Raw genomic sequence first — 19,550 nt, 5'->3', positions numbered from 1 at the left:
ACGGGGTGTTACAACTCTCCCCCACTTGAATCGGAGCGCGTCCTCGCGATCCAAGCCACATGAAAAGAAGGAAGATAAACCAACACAAACTCTTCGGGCTCCCAAGTAAACTCAGAACCCTTACTACGACGCCATTGAACTTTAAAAGTCCTAACCTCTTTATGTCTCAACCTTTTGACCTTCTCATCAAGTATAGCAATCGGCTCCTCAATATACTCTAACTTATTGTTTAGCTCAATTTCATCTAAAGGCACCCAAGATGAATCATCCGTAAGACACTTACGGAGATGGGAAACATGAAATGTATTATGGATCCCCGCAAGCTCTTCGGGTAATTCCAAACGATACGCGACCTCACCAACACGAGCTAAAACCTTAAACCGAGGAGCTAACTTTCCTCGTTTCCGAAACCGAATAATACCCTTCCATGGTGAAACTTTGAGCATCACCATGTCACCTTCTTGATATTCGATCGTTCTTCTACGTTTATCGGCATAAGATTTTTGCCTATCTTGAGCCTTTTTCAAATGCTCTCGAATCACATCAATCTTGCTATTCGTCTCTAAAACCAAATCGGTACTCCTGATTTCCTTTTGACCCACTTCACCCCAACAAATCGGGGTTCAACTCCTATGCCCATAAAGCATCTCATAAGGTGGCATCCCAATACTAGTATGATAACTATTATTGTACGAGAATTCCACCAAAGGTAAGTGCTCGTCCCAACTACCACCAAAATCAATAATGCACGCTCGTAACATATCTTCCAAAGTTTGATTCGTACGTTCGGTTTGACCGTCCGTTTGAGGATGATACGCCGTGCTTAATTTTAATTGCGTACCCATATCTTCATGAAATTTCTCCCAAAACCGAGATGTAAAACGGGTATTTCGATCCGAAATAATAGATATAGGAATACCGTGTCGAGAGATGACTTCCTTGATAAACAACTTAACCAAGGTCTCCGACGATATCTCTTCCTTAATGGGAAGAAAAAAAGCACTCTTCGTCAATCGATCAACTATTACCCAAATCGTATCATATTGGGTTCTTGCCGTCTTTGGTAATTTGATAATAAAGTCCATGGTAATGTGCTCCTATTTCCATTTCGGGACTTCCAAAGGTTGTAACTTACCATACGGCTTTTGGTGTTCGCCTTTAACTTGCAAACACGTGACGCATTGTTCAACATACTTAACCACATCACGTTTCATACCGTGCCACCAATAATCTTTCTTCAAGTCATAGTACATCTTTGTTGCACCCGGATGAATGGAATACTTTGACTTATGTGCTTCATCTAGTAGCACTTGTCGGTTATCACCCATCTTAGGTACCCACACTCTTCCTTGAAACGAAAACAAACCACGCGAGCCCATAGTAATGAACTCCGTTTGCCCCACAATCCGCTCTTCATGCTTGTTGTGGACATACGCTTCTATTTGAATCTCACCAAGCTTTACAAGGAAATCATTTGTAATAATCATGCGTAACGATCCTACTCGTATCGCCGGATGTTGACTCTTTCGACTCAACGCATCCGCGATCACGTTCGCCTTTCCCGAATGGTAAAGTATCTCACAATCATAATCCTTTACCACATCCATCCACCTATGTTGACGATAATTCAAATCTCGTTGGGTAAAGAGATGTTTCAAACTCTTATGGTCCGAATAAATCGTACACTTGACACCATACAAGTAGTGGCGCCAAATTTTCAACGCATGAACCACCGCCGCCAATTCAAGATCGTGAGTCGGGTATCTCTTTTCGTGTTCCTTTAATTGTCGAGAGGCGTAAGCGATGACTTTACCTCTTTGCATCAAAACACACCCGAGCCCATTTAAAGAAGCATCACAATAAACCGTCATGTCTTCTACCCCTTCCGGCAACACTAACACCGGAGCTTGACACAATTTCTCTTTTAACAATTGAAAAGCGATTTCTTACTCGTTCTCCCAATTGAACTTTACGTTCTTCCTCGTTAATTTAGTCAAAGGAGAAGCAATCTTAGAAAAGTCTTGGATGAACCGACGATAATAACCGGCCAATCCGAGAAAGCTTCGGATTTTTGTAGGCGTAGTCGGTTGTCCCCAACTCTTCACCGTTTCTATCTTCCCCGAGTCCACTTGAATTCCTTCTCGATTCACAATATGGCCAAGGAATTGAACTTCCCTCAGCCAAAATTCACATTTGGAGAATTTTGCATACAACTTCTCCTTCCGCAATGTCTTCAACACTTCACGCAAATGGTGCTCATGTTCCTTCATACTCTTAGAATAAACAAGTATGTCGTCGATGAACACAATTACCGACTTGTCCAACATAGGTTGGCACACTCGATTCATTAGATCCATGAATGCCGCCGGTGCATTCGTAAGACCAAAAGGCATAACTACAAACTCAAAATGCCCATAACGCGTTCGAAAAGCCGTTTTCTCTATGTCTTCCTCACGGACCCGCACTTGATGATAGCCGGACCGTAAGTCAATCTTAGAAAAATACGTTGCACCTTGGAGTTGGTCAAACAAATCGTCAATCCTAGGTAATGGATAGCGATTCTTGATCGCCACTTTGTTCAACTCCCGATAATCGATGCACATCCGCATACTTCCATCTTTCTTTTTCACAAACAAGACCGGAGCACCCCATGACGAGGAGCTCGGTCGAATGAAACCCTTTTCAAGCAACTCTTGGGTTTGATTTAACAATTCTTGCATTTCCGTCGGCGTTAAACGATAAGGAGTTTTAGCAATGGGAGTAGCTCCCAGAACTAACTCAATGCGAAATTCTACTTGTCTTTCCGCCGGAACACCCGGTAACTCATCCGGAAAAACGTCTTCAAAATCATTAACCACTGGAATTTCACGAATAGGTGGTGGCTCGTCACGAGTATCAACTACATGGGAAAGATAACACACACCACCACTCTTGAGAAAACGTTGTGCCCGTGCATAAGTGCATAATGGTACGAGTCTCCTTCGTTTATCACCATGAATAATCAACTCTCCCCCACTTGTGGTCTTGACACGAATGAACTTATCATGGCATGCAATATCGGCTCTATAACGATCGAGCCAATTCATACCAACAACAATATCAAACTCACCCAAAGTCATCGGAATGAGATCGATTTTAAACGTTTCGGTACCAAACACAACATTGCAATATTTACACACATCAACCCCTAGCACCGTCTTACCATCCGCTATTTCAACTTCTACCGGATGACTTAACTTAGCTAGCGGTTTGTTAATCTTAGACACAAATTGGGGCGACACAAAAGACAAATTAGCACCGCTATCAAATAATATCTTTGCTGGATTAGAGTTAACCATGAAAGTACCTGAGACAACTTCATTGGAATGCATGGCCTCATCATTGGTCATCAAATAATTTTGCCCCTTATCCGTGCCCGCCGCCTTCTCTAACCTCCTAACATGATCACCCCGCAAGTCGGGACACTCCGGCTTCTTATGCCCTTCTTTACCGCAATTAAAACAAGTGAGCTTGGTTGTGGATGATTGTTTTGGGCACTCACGAGCCATGTGCCCCCTTTGCCCACAATTGTAGCAAGCATAAGTAAAATCACCGGAAGCACCCTTCTTAACACTACCAACACTCTCGGAGCCCTTATTGTGCTTCTTATTAGAAAAGTTCGAATGATTAATAGCTTCAAACTTCTTTTTGCCGAAGGTAAAGCCACTCTTTCTCAAGATGAGCGACTCAAACCCTTTGGCCATATCAAACAACTCATCAAAACTCTTCACCACGTTCACATTAATCTTTTCTTGATAATTGTCATTCAAGATCCTATAAAAATCTTCCTTCAACATCTTATCGTTCCCGACATACTTCGGGCAAAATTGGGTCTTGGACAAAAACAGGGATTTGAGAGTGTTCAAATCCATCGACCCTTGCCTCAAGGAACGTAACTCGTCCTTAAGCCTAGTTAGATCGGCCGAAGTTCGGTACTCTTGGAAGAACTCCTTTTTAAACTTATCCCAAGTAAAATCCATGCATTGTTCCTCACCATAAACTTGGATTTTGGCATCCCACCATAGCTTTGCATCTCCTCTTAGCATGCTACAACCATACCTTGTCTTTTTATCAATCGGGCATTCACAAGTTCGAAAGGCCCCCTCCATATCGGAGATCCACCGGGCACTCTTTAACGGGTCTCTTTCGCCCTCAAAAATAGATGGTTGAGCATCTTTGAAATTCTTAAAGAAAAAGTCGCGTCTTCCCATATTATCATCATGAAGAACGGCCTTGACTTGCTCTTTAACTACATTGACTAATTGCTCGTCAATCGAGTCTAGAAACATCTTCTTAATCTCCTCAAGATATTCCGCCTTTTGACGTTTAAAGATGGCCTCAACCTTGGCCGTGAATTCGGGGTCCTCACTAGTGCCCCCATTTTCGGTGTCGTCTCCGTTTCTCATCTTCATTCTATAAAATGGAAAAGATTAAACAATGAACGAAACAAAGGACATAACATGTATGCATATACGTATACCCCACACTACTCCATCTTACTCAACAATCGTCGTACATTACTTGTTTGACACGATTTGCACTCGTAACAATGGTAGCTAATCATTGTTACGCGAGCATGTCACATTAACTTGCTAGTACAACGTCCATCTCGCTTGATGATTGCTAAACACAACACAAATCAATTAGCACGAGGTTAGTTCACATAACCAAAGCACTAACGAATCCCGATTAGACCCAAAGTCCTACAAGTCTCGCATAAAAGCGCATGCACAATAAAGTCTAAGTCTAGGCACCTATCTCAAGTCGCCTAAATCCCTTAGACCATGCTCTGATACCACTTGAAACAACCCAACCCGTATTCCATACGATAAATTTTTTTTATAATACACATATACGCACCAATTAAATATGTAAACCATTCCACAAGTTCCATTTAAACGTACACAATTTAAATGTTTACAAAAGGCACGAAGGCCATTAATTAAGTTTTATACAAGTTTGACCCACTATAATGATAGTTTATAATCCAAACGACACTCGAGCACGGTTTGGGGCTAAACTACCCAAAACGTTAGGCCAAACTTCAAAAGCTATGCCAAAAGCACCCCCTGTCAACATAAACGGGAGACAACTAATCCAACCGTATGCCCTTACTCTTGTCCAAGCCGGAACCTATAAAATGATAAACAATGAGAGGGTAAGCAATGCATAGTGAGTGCAACAATTATACATACATATATATAACCTATCCATTTGCAATCACAATACCAAATACCTCATACGAACTTGTAACTCAAAAAGCATGTCAACACACCCGTGACACCAACAAGTCGTACATTATCACACCACTTCATTAGCATATACTCAACTCAACATATATATATATATATATATATATATATATATATATATATATAATATGCTACACAAATCAACAATCTCAATATGGTTAACCAATAACGCTATGGTGCTACCGGCTCGTGGTTCACACCATACCTTGAGTCATACTCTTTTATAGTGCTACCGGCTCGTGGTTCACACTCGATGTTACCGGCTCGTGGTTCACATCTTATTTTATAGTGCTACCGGCTCGTGGTTCACACTCGATGCTACCGGCTCGTGGTTCACACTCCATCCCACACATGTTATGGCACTACCGGCACGTGGTTTATACCATAACATTCACAAATAAACACGCCATATACATGAACGCATAATTATTCCACTCACTTTGTCACAAGGATGATGATTTAGCGCTTCCGAGCTTCAACGCAATGTACCTAAATCATTAAGTGCACATTCAATTTCACGACTAATGAGATTAACCACAATACTCCCACTTGAGCATTTAATGACCCAATTTGCATTAAATGACTCAACTACACACAACCGCCCATAAATGGCCAAGACTCGACTTTAATCACTAAGACTAGTGAATTAAAGTCTATTAACTTCAATTAACACAAAACTTAGGGTAATCCATAGCCATTTCATCTAATTAGGTCAACTAGTACATTTTGACCCATTTTATATCACTTAAACTCACAATCAAGTCAAACTTACCCATTAACACTTCTTTCATAAATCATAAAGTGTATTAGTGACTAACAACACCAATTGACACTTACAACCTCAAATCACAAGGCCAAAACCCTAGATTGTGGCTATTAGGGTTTCATTACAACAACATAACCTAAACTCACCCATTTTACCACCAATTGGGTCTTACAAATCTCTAGTAACCAAAACCCTAGCCATTAACCAATTAAAACTCAAAACTTAGAGTTAGAACTTACCGAGACTATCAACGCGTAGCTAGAGACATAAGGAACAACTTTAATCCTTGCTCCAAAGATCAACCCTCAATCATTCACTCTCAAATCTCACTTTTAATCCAAATGGTTTTAAGTTTTGGGAGAGAAAATGGAGAGAAAAGAGAAAAAGAAATGAATTAAATGGATATGTGGTGGAGAGTTAATGCTCCCATCAGATCCACATGTCAATTTACCATTTTTCCCTTTAAAATCCCTTAAATTGAGCTAAGTCCGATACCAGTTCAGCAGAACTGTCGCGTCGCGGACTTAATCGTCGCGGCGTGACACATAAAGGGAAAATAGGCCCTCCTTAACCCACTTCCTGATCCTGGTTCGCTTGATATGCCGCGGCGCGGACCCATTTACCGCGGAGCGGCTTAAGGCTGCATCTGAACATCTTGACCACCTTAAACTTTTCGATGTTATTTAATTTGTACAATCCAAACCCGCTTCCTATATTCACCTAGCCTTCCACAATAGTCTCACAAGACTTAATTCTAACAAAACCCATGTTTAAACTTATATATATATGCATACATTATCAAGTATATATATATATATATATATATATATATATATATATATATATATATATATATATATATATATACACACACATATATTCGTACATTTACGCATAAGCTAACGAGTTATAGATGTACAAATGATTAAGTAGGTACCTTTCGATACGTACGGGAAAACGGGGTGTTACAAGTAATAACATGACAGTTATGATAGTTATAGAAATAGCCACCACATGCATACATACTTTATGATAGAAATCATACAACATACATAGCACCTAACATACATGAACTATATTACGCATAATATAACATGCCAAGAGTCACAACATCAGAAATAAAATATGATAATGATAACAGATGTCATAAAGAAATAACCATCCATACATAAATGAAAAATATCCCATAACAAAATCCTTAATAAAATCCTCGGCAAAACGCCGTACGTCACCCCAAAACGAATGTATAAAAGGACATTAAGTCTTATGAAATAAATAATCAATCATGAATCATCACATCACATCTGTTTGGAGCGGATGTGATAAGCTGGGCCGGTATGAGGCTCGTCAGGAGTCTCATACTTCCTCAACTTTCCTTTCACCTCCTCCAACTCCGTCTCCATATCACGAATCACGCTCTCAAGAGCCTCGAACTTAGCGTCCATGTGACGATCGCTCCAAATCCATATGGACAATACGTCATTCATTGATTTCATTGCGAGGTATTTGACCTCTATATGATACGTTTTGTAAACATTGCATTCTTTTGAAAAGGCACACCATAAATGAATATTTAAATCAAAGGTTTTCGACATCTGATGATTTCTACATATAGACAATCACTGTAAATAATAGTTTACATTAGTACTTCCATTGACAATGCAGTCAAAATAAGATACATGGTGATGATTTGGTGAATGCAACGTTTCCTTGAAAAATATGCCATGTATGATTCCATGCACATAGCTTGTCTAACATATAAGCAAACAGTGGAAGACTTCTAGGAAACCTGAGAATAAACATGCTAACAAGTGTCAACACAAAGGTTGGTGAGTTCATAGTTTTAGTGTTTCGCAGAATCTGTATATAAAAGTGGATCACAAGATTTCAGTTGTTTGATCCAGAAACGTTTATCAATAGATTATATAAAAATGGATCACAAGATTTCAGTTGTTTCATCCAGAAACGTTTATCAATAGATTCTACATAACAGAGCACCCTGGTAACTAAACTTTAACGTTATAATGATAAATACCCCTTTCGTTTTAATACACGCAAACCAACGTGTCCTAAACTCAAATAACACGCGTCCGTTAAAAGGCTAGCGCTCTAGCTCGGACGGGGATGTCAAGCCCTATGGATCCATATACTGTTATTTGTGCCCACCAGTCCATATCCTATGTACTGGCAGCTACTAGTTACTAAAGCTAAGGGATTTTCGGTTCAAACTCAGTGTAGAATTAAGTATGTACTTGTATCCATTGCGTTTAAAATAAATTGCATGTATTCTCAGCCCAAAAATATATATTGCAAAAGCAATTAAAAGGGGAGCAATGAAACTCACAGTTTAATATTGATATACAATATTGCAGGAAAGCACGTAGACGCATCGGAGATGATAAACACGAGGTTTGATTCACAAAAATACCCCCGAACATTACCCATAATTTCCTTGGCAATAACCCATATTTTCCTTAGCTCTAGCTCGCTCGGAAACTCGTTTTGAAAATTACTTGGACAGCACGCCGTCGTAATATTTTATGTACATTATTATTTTTGTATCGCAAAAATAATAACACTAATAATAAAAAAATAATAAGATTAATAATAATCTTATTAATAATAATAATAATAATAATAATAATAATAATAATAATAATAATAATAATAATAATAATAAATAAATAATATTACGGAGTATATATATTTGTGTATGTGTGTGATTCAAATCGAGAAAACACTGGAATTTATAGATGTGGCCTGACAAACACTGCCATGCGATCGCATGGGTTTGAAGGCCTGTGGCCATGCGATCGCATGGCCTCCCCTTCCAGCTCACATATTGTTTGTCATCAAGCTTGTCGACATATTTTAAAAATAATATGTATTATATATAATTTATATTAATTATATATATAATATATTATATTCATGTGCATAGTTGACTTGTAATTTTCGTTCCGATAAGTCGTACGTCGTCACTCAACTTATGTCCCGGTTTCGATTTTTCGAACGTCCTATCGTATACTGAGAAAACTTGTACTTTACATTTCGTGAATCGTACCTTTGTCAAAATATAGTCTTAAATCATCCATAAACTATACCACAGTAGCAAAGTTACTTTGCTACAGTAGCAATTCACTGTAGCAAATAGTGATTTTCGAAAACACTGTAGCATTTTGGGTACTGTAGCAATTTGAAAATATTACTATCGTTTACTAAATAACTTGAAATTATATATATGTATATATCTTTTTAATATACATAAATCAGTTTTTAAATACACATTGGAAGTTATTTATAAATAAATTTTAATAATAAATATTTCAACTTATCATATATATTCAAATAGATATTTAAACCAATAAGTTTAATGTACGGTATCAAATAATTAATACATTGTTACCTTTTCAAGTTATAGTATATATGTATCTATTTACATATAATTGTTCGCGAATCGTCGAAAACAACCGAAGGGTATTTAAATATATAAAAGTAGTTCAAAAATTTTGAGATTCAGTTTTACAGACTTTGCTTATCGTGTCGGAAATGTTAATCATACAAAGATTAAGTTTAAATTTGGTCAGAAATTTTTGGGTCATCACAGTCCACCTCTCGGTTACGCTTCCTAGTCTCGAACTCGATCCCATGCTTGAAGCTAACGAACGTATCCATATCAGCTCTAATCTCATTCATCACCTCGTTATGCGACAAAACGCGCATACAGTCGCTAAGAGCATCAATGCGAGTCTCGTTCATATATGCCCTAGTCATATGAGTGATGGTAGCATTGTAGTAGTTAGGATCTCTTAGGCGAGGCTGTCGTGCACGACGAGCGGCAGTAGACGGGGAAACGGGAGCAGGAACGGAAGTGTTGCTTGAAGCCGACATCTGCAAATAGTAAAACCACAAACCACATACAACATAGAAATATCATAAGCAATAACTTATAATTATTCCTCATACGAAAAGAAATGCATAATAATGCTATAACAAAAGGGTCGGGCTGTAGACTAGACTCTAATGCACCCTAAAAACCACGGGTTGACCACATTATGACCGCCTAGTTCCTTACAACCAGAGCTCTGATGCCAACTGTGATGGCCCCGTCAAAACACTTAACGGCTTCGTCACTTGTTCCCACAGCTTGATCGGACTTAAATGAATTTAATAAACGACATTGCATTCTTTTATTTCAAAAGTTTCCCAAAAAAGAAACATACCAAAATATGTAGTTTAATCAACCCAACATATTAATGACCAAAGTTGACATTAAAACATTGTCAACAAAACCCACAAGTTTAAATTATCCAAAAATAGAATGCAAGTTCAAAGTTTCAATAATGTTTAACAAAAATCTGCCCAAATGCATGCAGACTCTTCTAACGCAGCGGAAGCATCAAACAAACTCAAGTATCTGTGAAAACATGCGAGTAAACTGTCAACAAAAATGTTGAGTGAATTATAGGTTTAAATAATCGTATAAACTTTAGACCACAAGATTTAAAATGTTAGAAAACATAAAACATTATTCCATTATCAATGAGCCGCCTGGTAACCACTTAACCCTTTATTTAACCTTGTCAAACACAATAAATAATATACACTGAACAAGTGTTTCTTCAACTAAAAACGAAGTACTAAACATTCTGATTATAAATTGTTAGCGCGACTAGCTCGAAATGGGGTTGTCAAACCCGATAGATCTATCCGTAGGATTCGCGTTCACCAGTAGAAACCAGTTATTATAGTTACCAGACCAGGGAATATTTTTGTTCAACTCATAATGAATAATTTAAATTTAATTGCCACTTGTGTCTAAACGTAAAATAAAATGCATGTAATCACATCTCAAAAATATACTTTGAAAAGTATGTAAAAACGGGACTATAACTCACCTTAAATCAAAAGTAGTAACCACACAAAATGTGAACAGCGAACGAAGTAAGTGATCAAGAATGATCACAACGCCGACCTATAAACAAAGCAGGTCGATATAAATAACTAACTTAGGTCAAGTCTTAGTATGATAGCTATTGTACTTGTTGCAAATAAACATAGAACAACACTCAACATGCTTCGGTTTAATCAGAACAGCGTAAGGACACGTACTTTCTATTTTTAGAAAGTTTCAATTTTTAGCAGGTTTCCATTTTTGGAAAGTTTCTATTTTAGAAAAGTTTCTATTTTTAGAAAGTTTCTGTTTTTAGATAGTTTCTATATTTGGAAAGTTTCCATATTTAGAAAGTTGCTATTTTTGAAAAGTTTATAAGTTAGGAAAGTTTTCTTAATTAGAAAGTCAACAAAAGTCAACTGGAAATCAAAGTCAACCGAAAGTCAACTCAAAAGTCAGCCTTGGTCAAACATAGTCAATATTAATTTTAAAAGTATAAGTTATATTAATAATATAAGTTATAATGTTATTTAAAGTCATATATGTATAATTATGTTATAACATAAGTTTAATTAAATGAAAATAAATTATTAAAGTCAACATAAGTTTAAATGATATAATTAATATAATATAAGTATTTAATTAATTAATTAAATATTAATCATAATATAATTATTATTAATTAATAATAGATTTTAAATCATATCATAAGTATTATTAATTAATAATGAATTATTAATCATATCATAAGTTTCTAATTATAATTATTAAATCATAAGTATTTAATAATTAAATTATAATTAAATAATAACTAAGCCTTATAATAATTAAATAATTAATTAATCCTTATTATAAGTCTTATTATAATAATCTCATAACATAATTTTAATATTTACCATAAGTATTTTTCATTAATAATAAAAGTATTATTAATCATAAGTTTAATTAAATGTTTAATTAATCATAATTAATTAATAAATGATATAATAAATATGTATATCATAAGTCTTAAATTAAAATAATTACTTTTTATATCATAAGTAATTTATTAATAATGAAAATCATTATTTATGTCATAAGTCTTAATTAATAACCATAAGTTTTAATTAAAAGTTCATCGGGTCATAACTTGAGCCCCGGGAATCAGTTTTCGGTGAGTCTTATATATATCTTCGCCTAACCAACCCACCCGACACATTAGTGTGCTCAAGAATACCCCAAGAACAGCCACAAAGTCATGACCTACAGCCATTAATCAACTTGGAGCTTTAATCCGTTCAAAAACATGTTTTAGTCATAACAGGTGATCCGTGGCTCGGATTTCGATGACCCGAACATGAAAGTTCATCCAATCATCAATATTAACACACTAGTACACCTTATAGACTCCAAAAGTGGTCACAAAGTCGGAACATACCTGTACCAGTTCGTTCTTACATTTTAATTTCAATTAAACACCATTTTAATCATATCTAGAGCTCCGGGAATCGAAATAACATGAATCCGGAGTCTAAAATTAATTTTTTGATGAGAGGAACTCATATAAACAATTTAAGTTTACTTTTATAACAGTTAAGTTTACATAAATGAACAAACAAGCTGCTGTCCCAAAATAATCAAACCGAAAACATATAGAATCGAGCATTTCTACGCATACTATCAACAATACAATAACATATAATCATCACTACTATCAATATAACATGTAATATCAGTAAAATATAAGAAAAATCAAAAAGCTAGGGTTAGGGTTTATACCCTAATCGAGAAAAGATTAATGTAGACGCGTAGAGGAGAACGTGTAGAATCCGATAATGCAAATGATTAGATGATCCAAGCAATATTAGATGAAGATGATGATGGTTTGAGGTGATGGTAGTGACGGCTAGGCAAAGGAGGAGAAGGAGAGAGCACAAACTAAATATTAGGTTTAGAAAAGAAAAAAAATGAAATGAGATGTAAAAAAAAGTGAAAGAAAAATGGGGTATACCCCCTCCCCTTGAATGGTTCGTTGAATGGGGTAAGGTAGGCCCCATTTGTGGGCCATTTTGTATTTTGATAATTTTTCTTGTGGCCCGAACGCTTAAACGAAACCCGAAACGCGAAAACACGACTACGCGATTGAAAATTCGGAGAGATAACAAATACGCGATGAAAAAAATATATATAAACACTATATATAAATATATGATATTAAAATATCATATCTAAAATAATTAGGACTTAAAAATCCCAAAAGCTCGACCGTTGGTTTGAAAACCGAAAAGATTCGCCGGATAGAAATCCACGATTCGTGTAAACGTACGATTTAAAATATGAATACAAATATTCATTTAACACATAATAATTAATATATTATTACAAAAATAATAATATAGGTCATAGAAATGACGTGGCACGAAAACATTTAACGGCCGTTAAATAATAAACGGTAAAAGATAACGGAAAAAGTAGGATCGTTACACTCGACATATCCAATAAAGATGTAATTAATACTGTTTTCACCTAACATTTTCCTTTTAGGTTCTGGTAGTCTCAAGATCGCCCCGAAAACCCCAAACTCGCAAGTAATTCAAGTTAGGTCGTTTCTTATACCAAAGTTCATAAGAGGTTTTTTTACTTTCTTGTTGGGAACCCTATTTAAGATATAACAAGCCGTCAACATGGCTTCACCCCAAAACCTTTCACTCAAACCCGAATAGGACATCATAGAATTAACCATTTCTTTTAGTGTCATATTCTTCCTTTCGGCTACACTATTTTGTTGAGGTGTATAAGGAGCCGTGGTTTCAAATACACCGGGTCATAATATTCGCCACCCCTATCGGTACGCAATATTTTAAATGATTCATTCTATTGCAATTTTACTTCCGTTTTATAGATTTTAAATTTGTCTAAAGCTTCATCTTTAACATGCAAAAGATATACATAGCAAAACCTAGACGCATCATTGATAATTTGATCATATACTTCTTGTTACCCAATGAAGGAGTAGCATGGAAGTCACATAGATCAGTACTATGAATTAGTTTTAGTAGCATTGGTTTTCAGTTTATATCTTTGAAATGTTGTCTAATAATTTTAGTCAACATGCAAGTTTTGTATTTTTCCAAAGTTAAATCAAAACTTTGTATCAAAACTTCCTTGGACATTTCATGTAATCTTTTATAATGTACATGTCCTAAACGTGCATGCCATAAATTGGAATCAATAGAACTAGAACTAATCATACAAGTAAAATTCTTGTCATTTGGAACATTCTTGAGATTTAACATGAACATGCCATTGTTTTAATAGCCAAAAACTATAATAGCTAAAAACTATAAACACGCCACCTTTGGACAAAATATATTTATCCGATTTAAACACTTGTTTGTACCCACATTTATTCAATATAGGATTAGAAATAAGATAAGATTCTTCCTTATATTTGGTACATATAATACATGTTCAAGAGTAATAGTTTTTCCTGAACTAAATTCCAACAAAACACTACCATAACCTAGAACATTTGCTACATATTCATTGCCCATATGTTGAACATCATCATCTGGTACAAAAGTCTTGAACCAATGACGATTCTTGCATGCATGGCAAGTGGCGCCCGAATCTATCCACCATCCAATATTATCATCCTCAACATAAAATGCATCAAAAATATGTGACACGTAATTCTTAATTGGATCAAATTAGTCAATAGTTTTACCTTGATTTGGAGTGGGATCCTTGATCTGCACCCGAAGTGCTCCCTCCTTCAATGTTCTTTACCCGGCAATCTCTTTTAAAGTGTCCGGATTTATCACACCTCCAACAAACCTTTTTTGTCTTTATTATTGGATTTACTTTTACCATCAAACTTTCGCTTCTTTCCGTTTGATTTCTTGTTATTTTGTGTTTGTTACCGCGGTGATTATCTTCAATCATGTTGATAGAAGATGATCTCGTTTTCTTTTTCCTTACCTTTCTTGCCACTTTCATGCACATGTATGATTCCTCAATACGTAAGTGGCTACCCAATTCATTCAAGTTCATTTCCTCTTTCTTATGTTTCAATGTGTGTTTGAAATCTTGCCATGAATATGGCAATTCATCAATAATAGATGAAACCGAAATGGTTTCATCCATAGTCATGTGATGTTGGGAAAATTGCCCCAAGATCCCTAAGATCTCTTGGAATTGTTCCATGATTAGTCTTGAATCAAAAATCTTATAAATATTAAAATTAGTAACAAGGAATTTCTTGCTAGATGCATCCTTGGCCATGTATTTAGCCTCCAATAAATCCCATAGTTCTTTTGCCGTTTCAAAAGTTTGATACACATCAAATAAAACATCAGACCTACCGTTTAAGATGTGGCCACGACACATTAAGTCATCGTTGTCCCACTTGTTCCTAAGCTGTGTGTGTTACAATGTCTCATTTTCCATCTCAGCGGGCCTTAGGTTTGAAAGATCATAAACCACCTTTAATGTTGTCAACAAGAACTGCATCTTCTTTTGTCATCTTCTAAAATCTACACCCTCAAACTTCTCCAACTTTGCAAACCTTAAAGTCATCTCTTTAACCGATTTGCCGTCCATTATTCTTAAATACTCGATCAATCTGTTACATATATGTGTTTAGTGGGTTGAGAATCTGTAACCGGATTGATACTAAAATCGTAGTATCACTTTCTTAATCAAGTATTTTGACCCACTTGGTCACGGGTATCACGAAATCACGATTAGGATAAGACTAATATGAACAAAATCTTGACCAAAAGATAATTGTTCCTTGCAATCATAGAAAGTATAATCTGGAAGTTTGAGTGTTGAAAGTAGGCTTAGAAATGTTAAATTTCTGGAACCTTTCTTCAAAGAATGAAGGGTTATATTTATAATGGGTCAAAATGTGCAATGAAGTGTTGCAACCTTTTAAAAAATGTCATAATTAAATGACACATCACTTAATAGACATGTTTGAAAAGGTGCATTAGTGCACTAATAAATCACTTAAACATGTCCCAAAACATTCAGGGATAAAAGACAACCAATGGTGAATCGTTGCAAAACGTTTGAGTAAACATTGCAACTTTCCTGCAGTGTATTCAATATGGTGCGACGCACCATTGATGAGGTGCGGCGCACCTTAACACTAATATGTGCACCAGAATTTCCCAAAACCTACTGATGTTGATTTTGACATTTTATGTTGTAAGGTGCGACACTTTTCCGATTAGAGCGGCGTACCATTTCACTACATGGTGTGGCACACCATATGTGTGGTACACCTTAAACCTGAACAGCCACTTTTGTTTGTTTTTCAATAAATTAACACCCAAATCAAACTATCTCTTTAACTATTTGATAAACGTGCACTCCACACTCTCCAAATCCTTATAGAACATTAGATATAGCTTAACTGTCAACCAAGTAAATCCAATACACTAAAACGATTCATTGAATCACACTAACATCACCAACCCCTTTTCCACTTCATAGTTGGCATTTCTTGAAATTTATAAATCTTCAATTTACTACTATTATTCTTATACATATATAAACTTTCTGATTCTTATAAAAGTGAAATATCTAGTTCTAAAGTGCTACTCATTTTTTTCATCTCTATAAATACCTTATACACACTTGCTTCCAAGTCCAACAACAAAACATAAAAAGAAACTTCGCATTTCATCATTTTCATAAATAAAACTACAATAAAAAACGTGTAAAACTCACTCACGATGCAAGAAACAAAACCAACTCAACCAACACCATTATTACCATTACCATTACCATCACCACAAGTTGAGTTATCAATCAATTTATCATCAACCATCATCCCCAATAATGATCAAGGCATTCTAGTAATAATCAAAACCATTATATTTTCAATTATCGAAAATTTTCATGCAGGCTACTTTCGCATTAGTCTTTCTCTTTGTTGGCAAACTCTTCTTTGGAAAACACTAAACGAGCCACCCGAAAACGCCCATGCTTATCGACGAATGCTAGGAATCATGCCTTCCACCGCATTCCTTCTTCTTTGGTCGTTATCCTTGATCATACTCGTAACACTTTCTTTATTATACATTTTACGATGTGTTTTATTAACCAACATGGTTAAAGACGAGTTTGTGAACCATATTGGAGTAAATTACCTTTTCGCCCCATGGATTTCGTGGCTTTTGTTGTTACAATCATCTCCATTTTTCGCTCCCAAAACTATTTGGTACCTTTTTCTTTGGTGGGTATTTGTTGTCCCAATATTTATTCTTGATGTGAAAATATATGGACAATGGTTTACTAAAGGGAAAAGGTTTTTATCGACCGTTGCTAATCCGGCTATCCAGTTATCGGTCATAGGAAACTTTGTAGGAGCGCGAGGTGCGGCTCAAATGGGGTGGAAAGAAAGTGCGATGATCATGTTTTCTTTAGGGATTGTACATTATTTAGTGTTGTTTGTGACACTTTATCAAAGGTTTTCGGGAAATAGTTGTATGCCTGTGATGCTTAGACCTGTTTTGTTCTTGTTTATTGCGGCGCCGAGTATGGCTAGCTTGGCTTGGGACTCAATTTCTGGGACGTTTGATTGTTCATCTAAGATGCTTTTTTATCTCTCTCTATTTCTCTTTACATCTCTGGTAAGTCCAAAAATGGATTTAAAAAAAGTTGCATTATTTTTTTCTTGTTAAAAGTGATTAGAGTTGGTGGACCAATTTTTGGATTAATGTGATACTATGCTCTATTAGACTAATTAATTTTAAGGTAATAAAGTTTAGTTTGCATACTTAATAAAATTTTTATTTATTGTAAACGCAAACGCAGTATGTCATCTTGTCTGCCACCTTAGGAATTAATAGTAACGCTTTTCTAGTTTTCCAAAGGTAATTATGTATTTACAAGATTTTGAGTAAAATGGATAAACGGGTTAAATAAGTTTATTTATTGAGGGTGAGTAATATTTTTAGTTTGAACACATAATATATATTTTTAGAACTTATACATATATAATTGTACTCTCTCCATGGTAAATCTCAAAATAATTTTTCTAAATGAAAAGATTAGTAGTTAGAAGATAGATAAAATCATTAAAAGAAAAAGAAAATGACATTGTTAAAAGATTTTTATAAAATTTCTATTGAGTGAACAATATAAAACGACTTGGCTTTTAAAAAAAAAACGACTTGGCTTTTTAAAACCACGTTCATGTCTTTCCACATTAATATATATGTTGGATAATACTATACTCATGTAAGACTTACTATTTTGTTACTAAATGTTTCAAATGGCAAATTTGTTACTATATGTTCCAAATGAGAAACTTGTACGGAGTATTTGACATGATAAGATTATTTTTTCAATACTTATGGATTTGGCTAATTGTCAAAAGATTCAACTAAAAGTATATGGCAAAACAATGTGGCAATAGTTATGCAAATATACAAAGGTACTTAATGAGAGATTATGTAATTTTCATAAATTACTTTGATTAATTCAGCTATTTTGTTTTTTGTATTACTTTTGTCTACTAGACGTACAAATATTTCGTACCAATTGAATGGACACCATGTCAAAGTTGACAAAGTGGTTTACTATTTCGTTTTTGGTTCTGTTATTTGTTTTTATAGTATTTCATTGTCTCGAAAAGATTAACACTTTAGTTCTCTGTCATCATATGAGACACTTAAATTGTAAATATTCATTTTAGTGATTAATTTGGATTGACTCAACAGTCGAGGTTTAGTTTTTGGGCAATGATCTCCTAGCCTTCTAGTGAAACAACGATGTGATCATATGAGTTAACCATATCTCGTTGCGAATTGAATTTTCAGGTATTAAGGCCGTACTTATTCAAGAAATCGATGAAAAAGTTTAATGTGGTATGGTGGGGGTATTCTTATCCATTAACTGTACTTGCATTGGCGTCAACAGAATATGCACAAGAAATGAAGAGTAGCATTGCTCATTTGCTTATGCTTATTTTATCCGGACTCTCCGTATTGGTTTCATTTGTTCTAATGATTTATACTGCTCTCAACACTAATATCTTGTTGCCTCAAGAACATGACCTCAATCTTAATTTCATGACCCCACGGCCGGTTATTGTCACTACCAAGACATCAGATGCATGCATTGACCTGATGAATTTGTCATGAGGACTTAATTAGTCATCGATCATGATCATCCATTGTTAATTTTGACAAATTCAAAATATAATTGTAACCTTATTAATTTGATTTTTAAAGTACGTGAGAATCCATAATCCATAGGTCATAATTGAAGTAAAAAGAAAGAAAAAAATGACATAAACTTGGATAGGGATCGAGATCATAACCTAGATCTGAAATAGAAAAATGAAGTAATCCATAAATCGTAAGATGTTACTTAAAAAAAAAAAAAAAAAAAAAAAAGAAAAAAAAAAGAAAAGGGTATATACTCCGTATACAATAAGTACATATTTGATATAAACAATTTTACATTTGGTAAAAGATTTGAAATGAATGTTATGCTACTTGAAATACCCTGTCCCACAGATTTGTGTAAGAAAATTTGAGTCCCTGTATTGATGGGTGAACTCCTAAGACAACACGTTTTGGAGCTACAAGCACAGCAGATT

General features: G+C 35.2%; 1 protein-coding gene across 1 annotated transcript; it reads left to right on the top strand.

Moving 5' to 3' along the window:
- Positions 1 to 16,612: 16,612 nt before the first annotated feature.
- Positions 16,613 to 19,180, top strand: LOC139845519 (S-type anion channel SLAH4-like). Its single transcript, XM_071835771.1, has 2 exons — positions 16,613 to 17,574; positions 18,766 to 19,180. Exons 1-2 carry the CDS (start codon positions 16,675 to 16,677, stop codon positions 19,087 to 19,089), a joined length of 1,224 nt encoding a protein of 407 aa, XP_071691872.1. The 5' UTR covers positions 16,613 to 16,674; the 3' UTR covers positions 19,090 to 19,180.
- The last annotated feature ends 370 nt before the right edge of the window (positions 19,181 to 19,550 follow it).

This window comes from Rutidosis leptorrhynchoides, chromosome 4 (genome assembly GCF_046630445.1).
Source record: "Rutidosis leptorrhynchoides isolate AG116_Rl617_1_P2 chromosome 4, CSIRO_AGI_Rlap_v1, whole genome shotgun sequence".
Taxonomy (NCBI): Eukaryota; Viridiplantae; Streptophyta; class Magnoliopsida; order Asterales; family Asteraceae; genus Rutidosis; species Rutidosis leptorrhynchoides.
The sequence above is the reverse complement of the archived record's forward strand: the minus strand, read 5'-3'. Positions and strand labels throughout refer to the sequence as shown.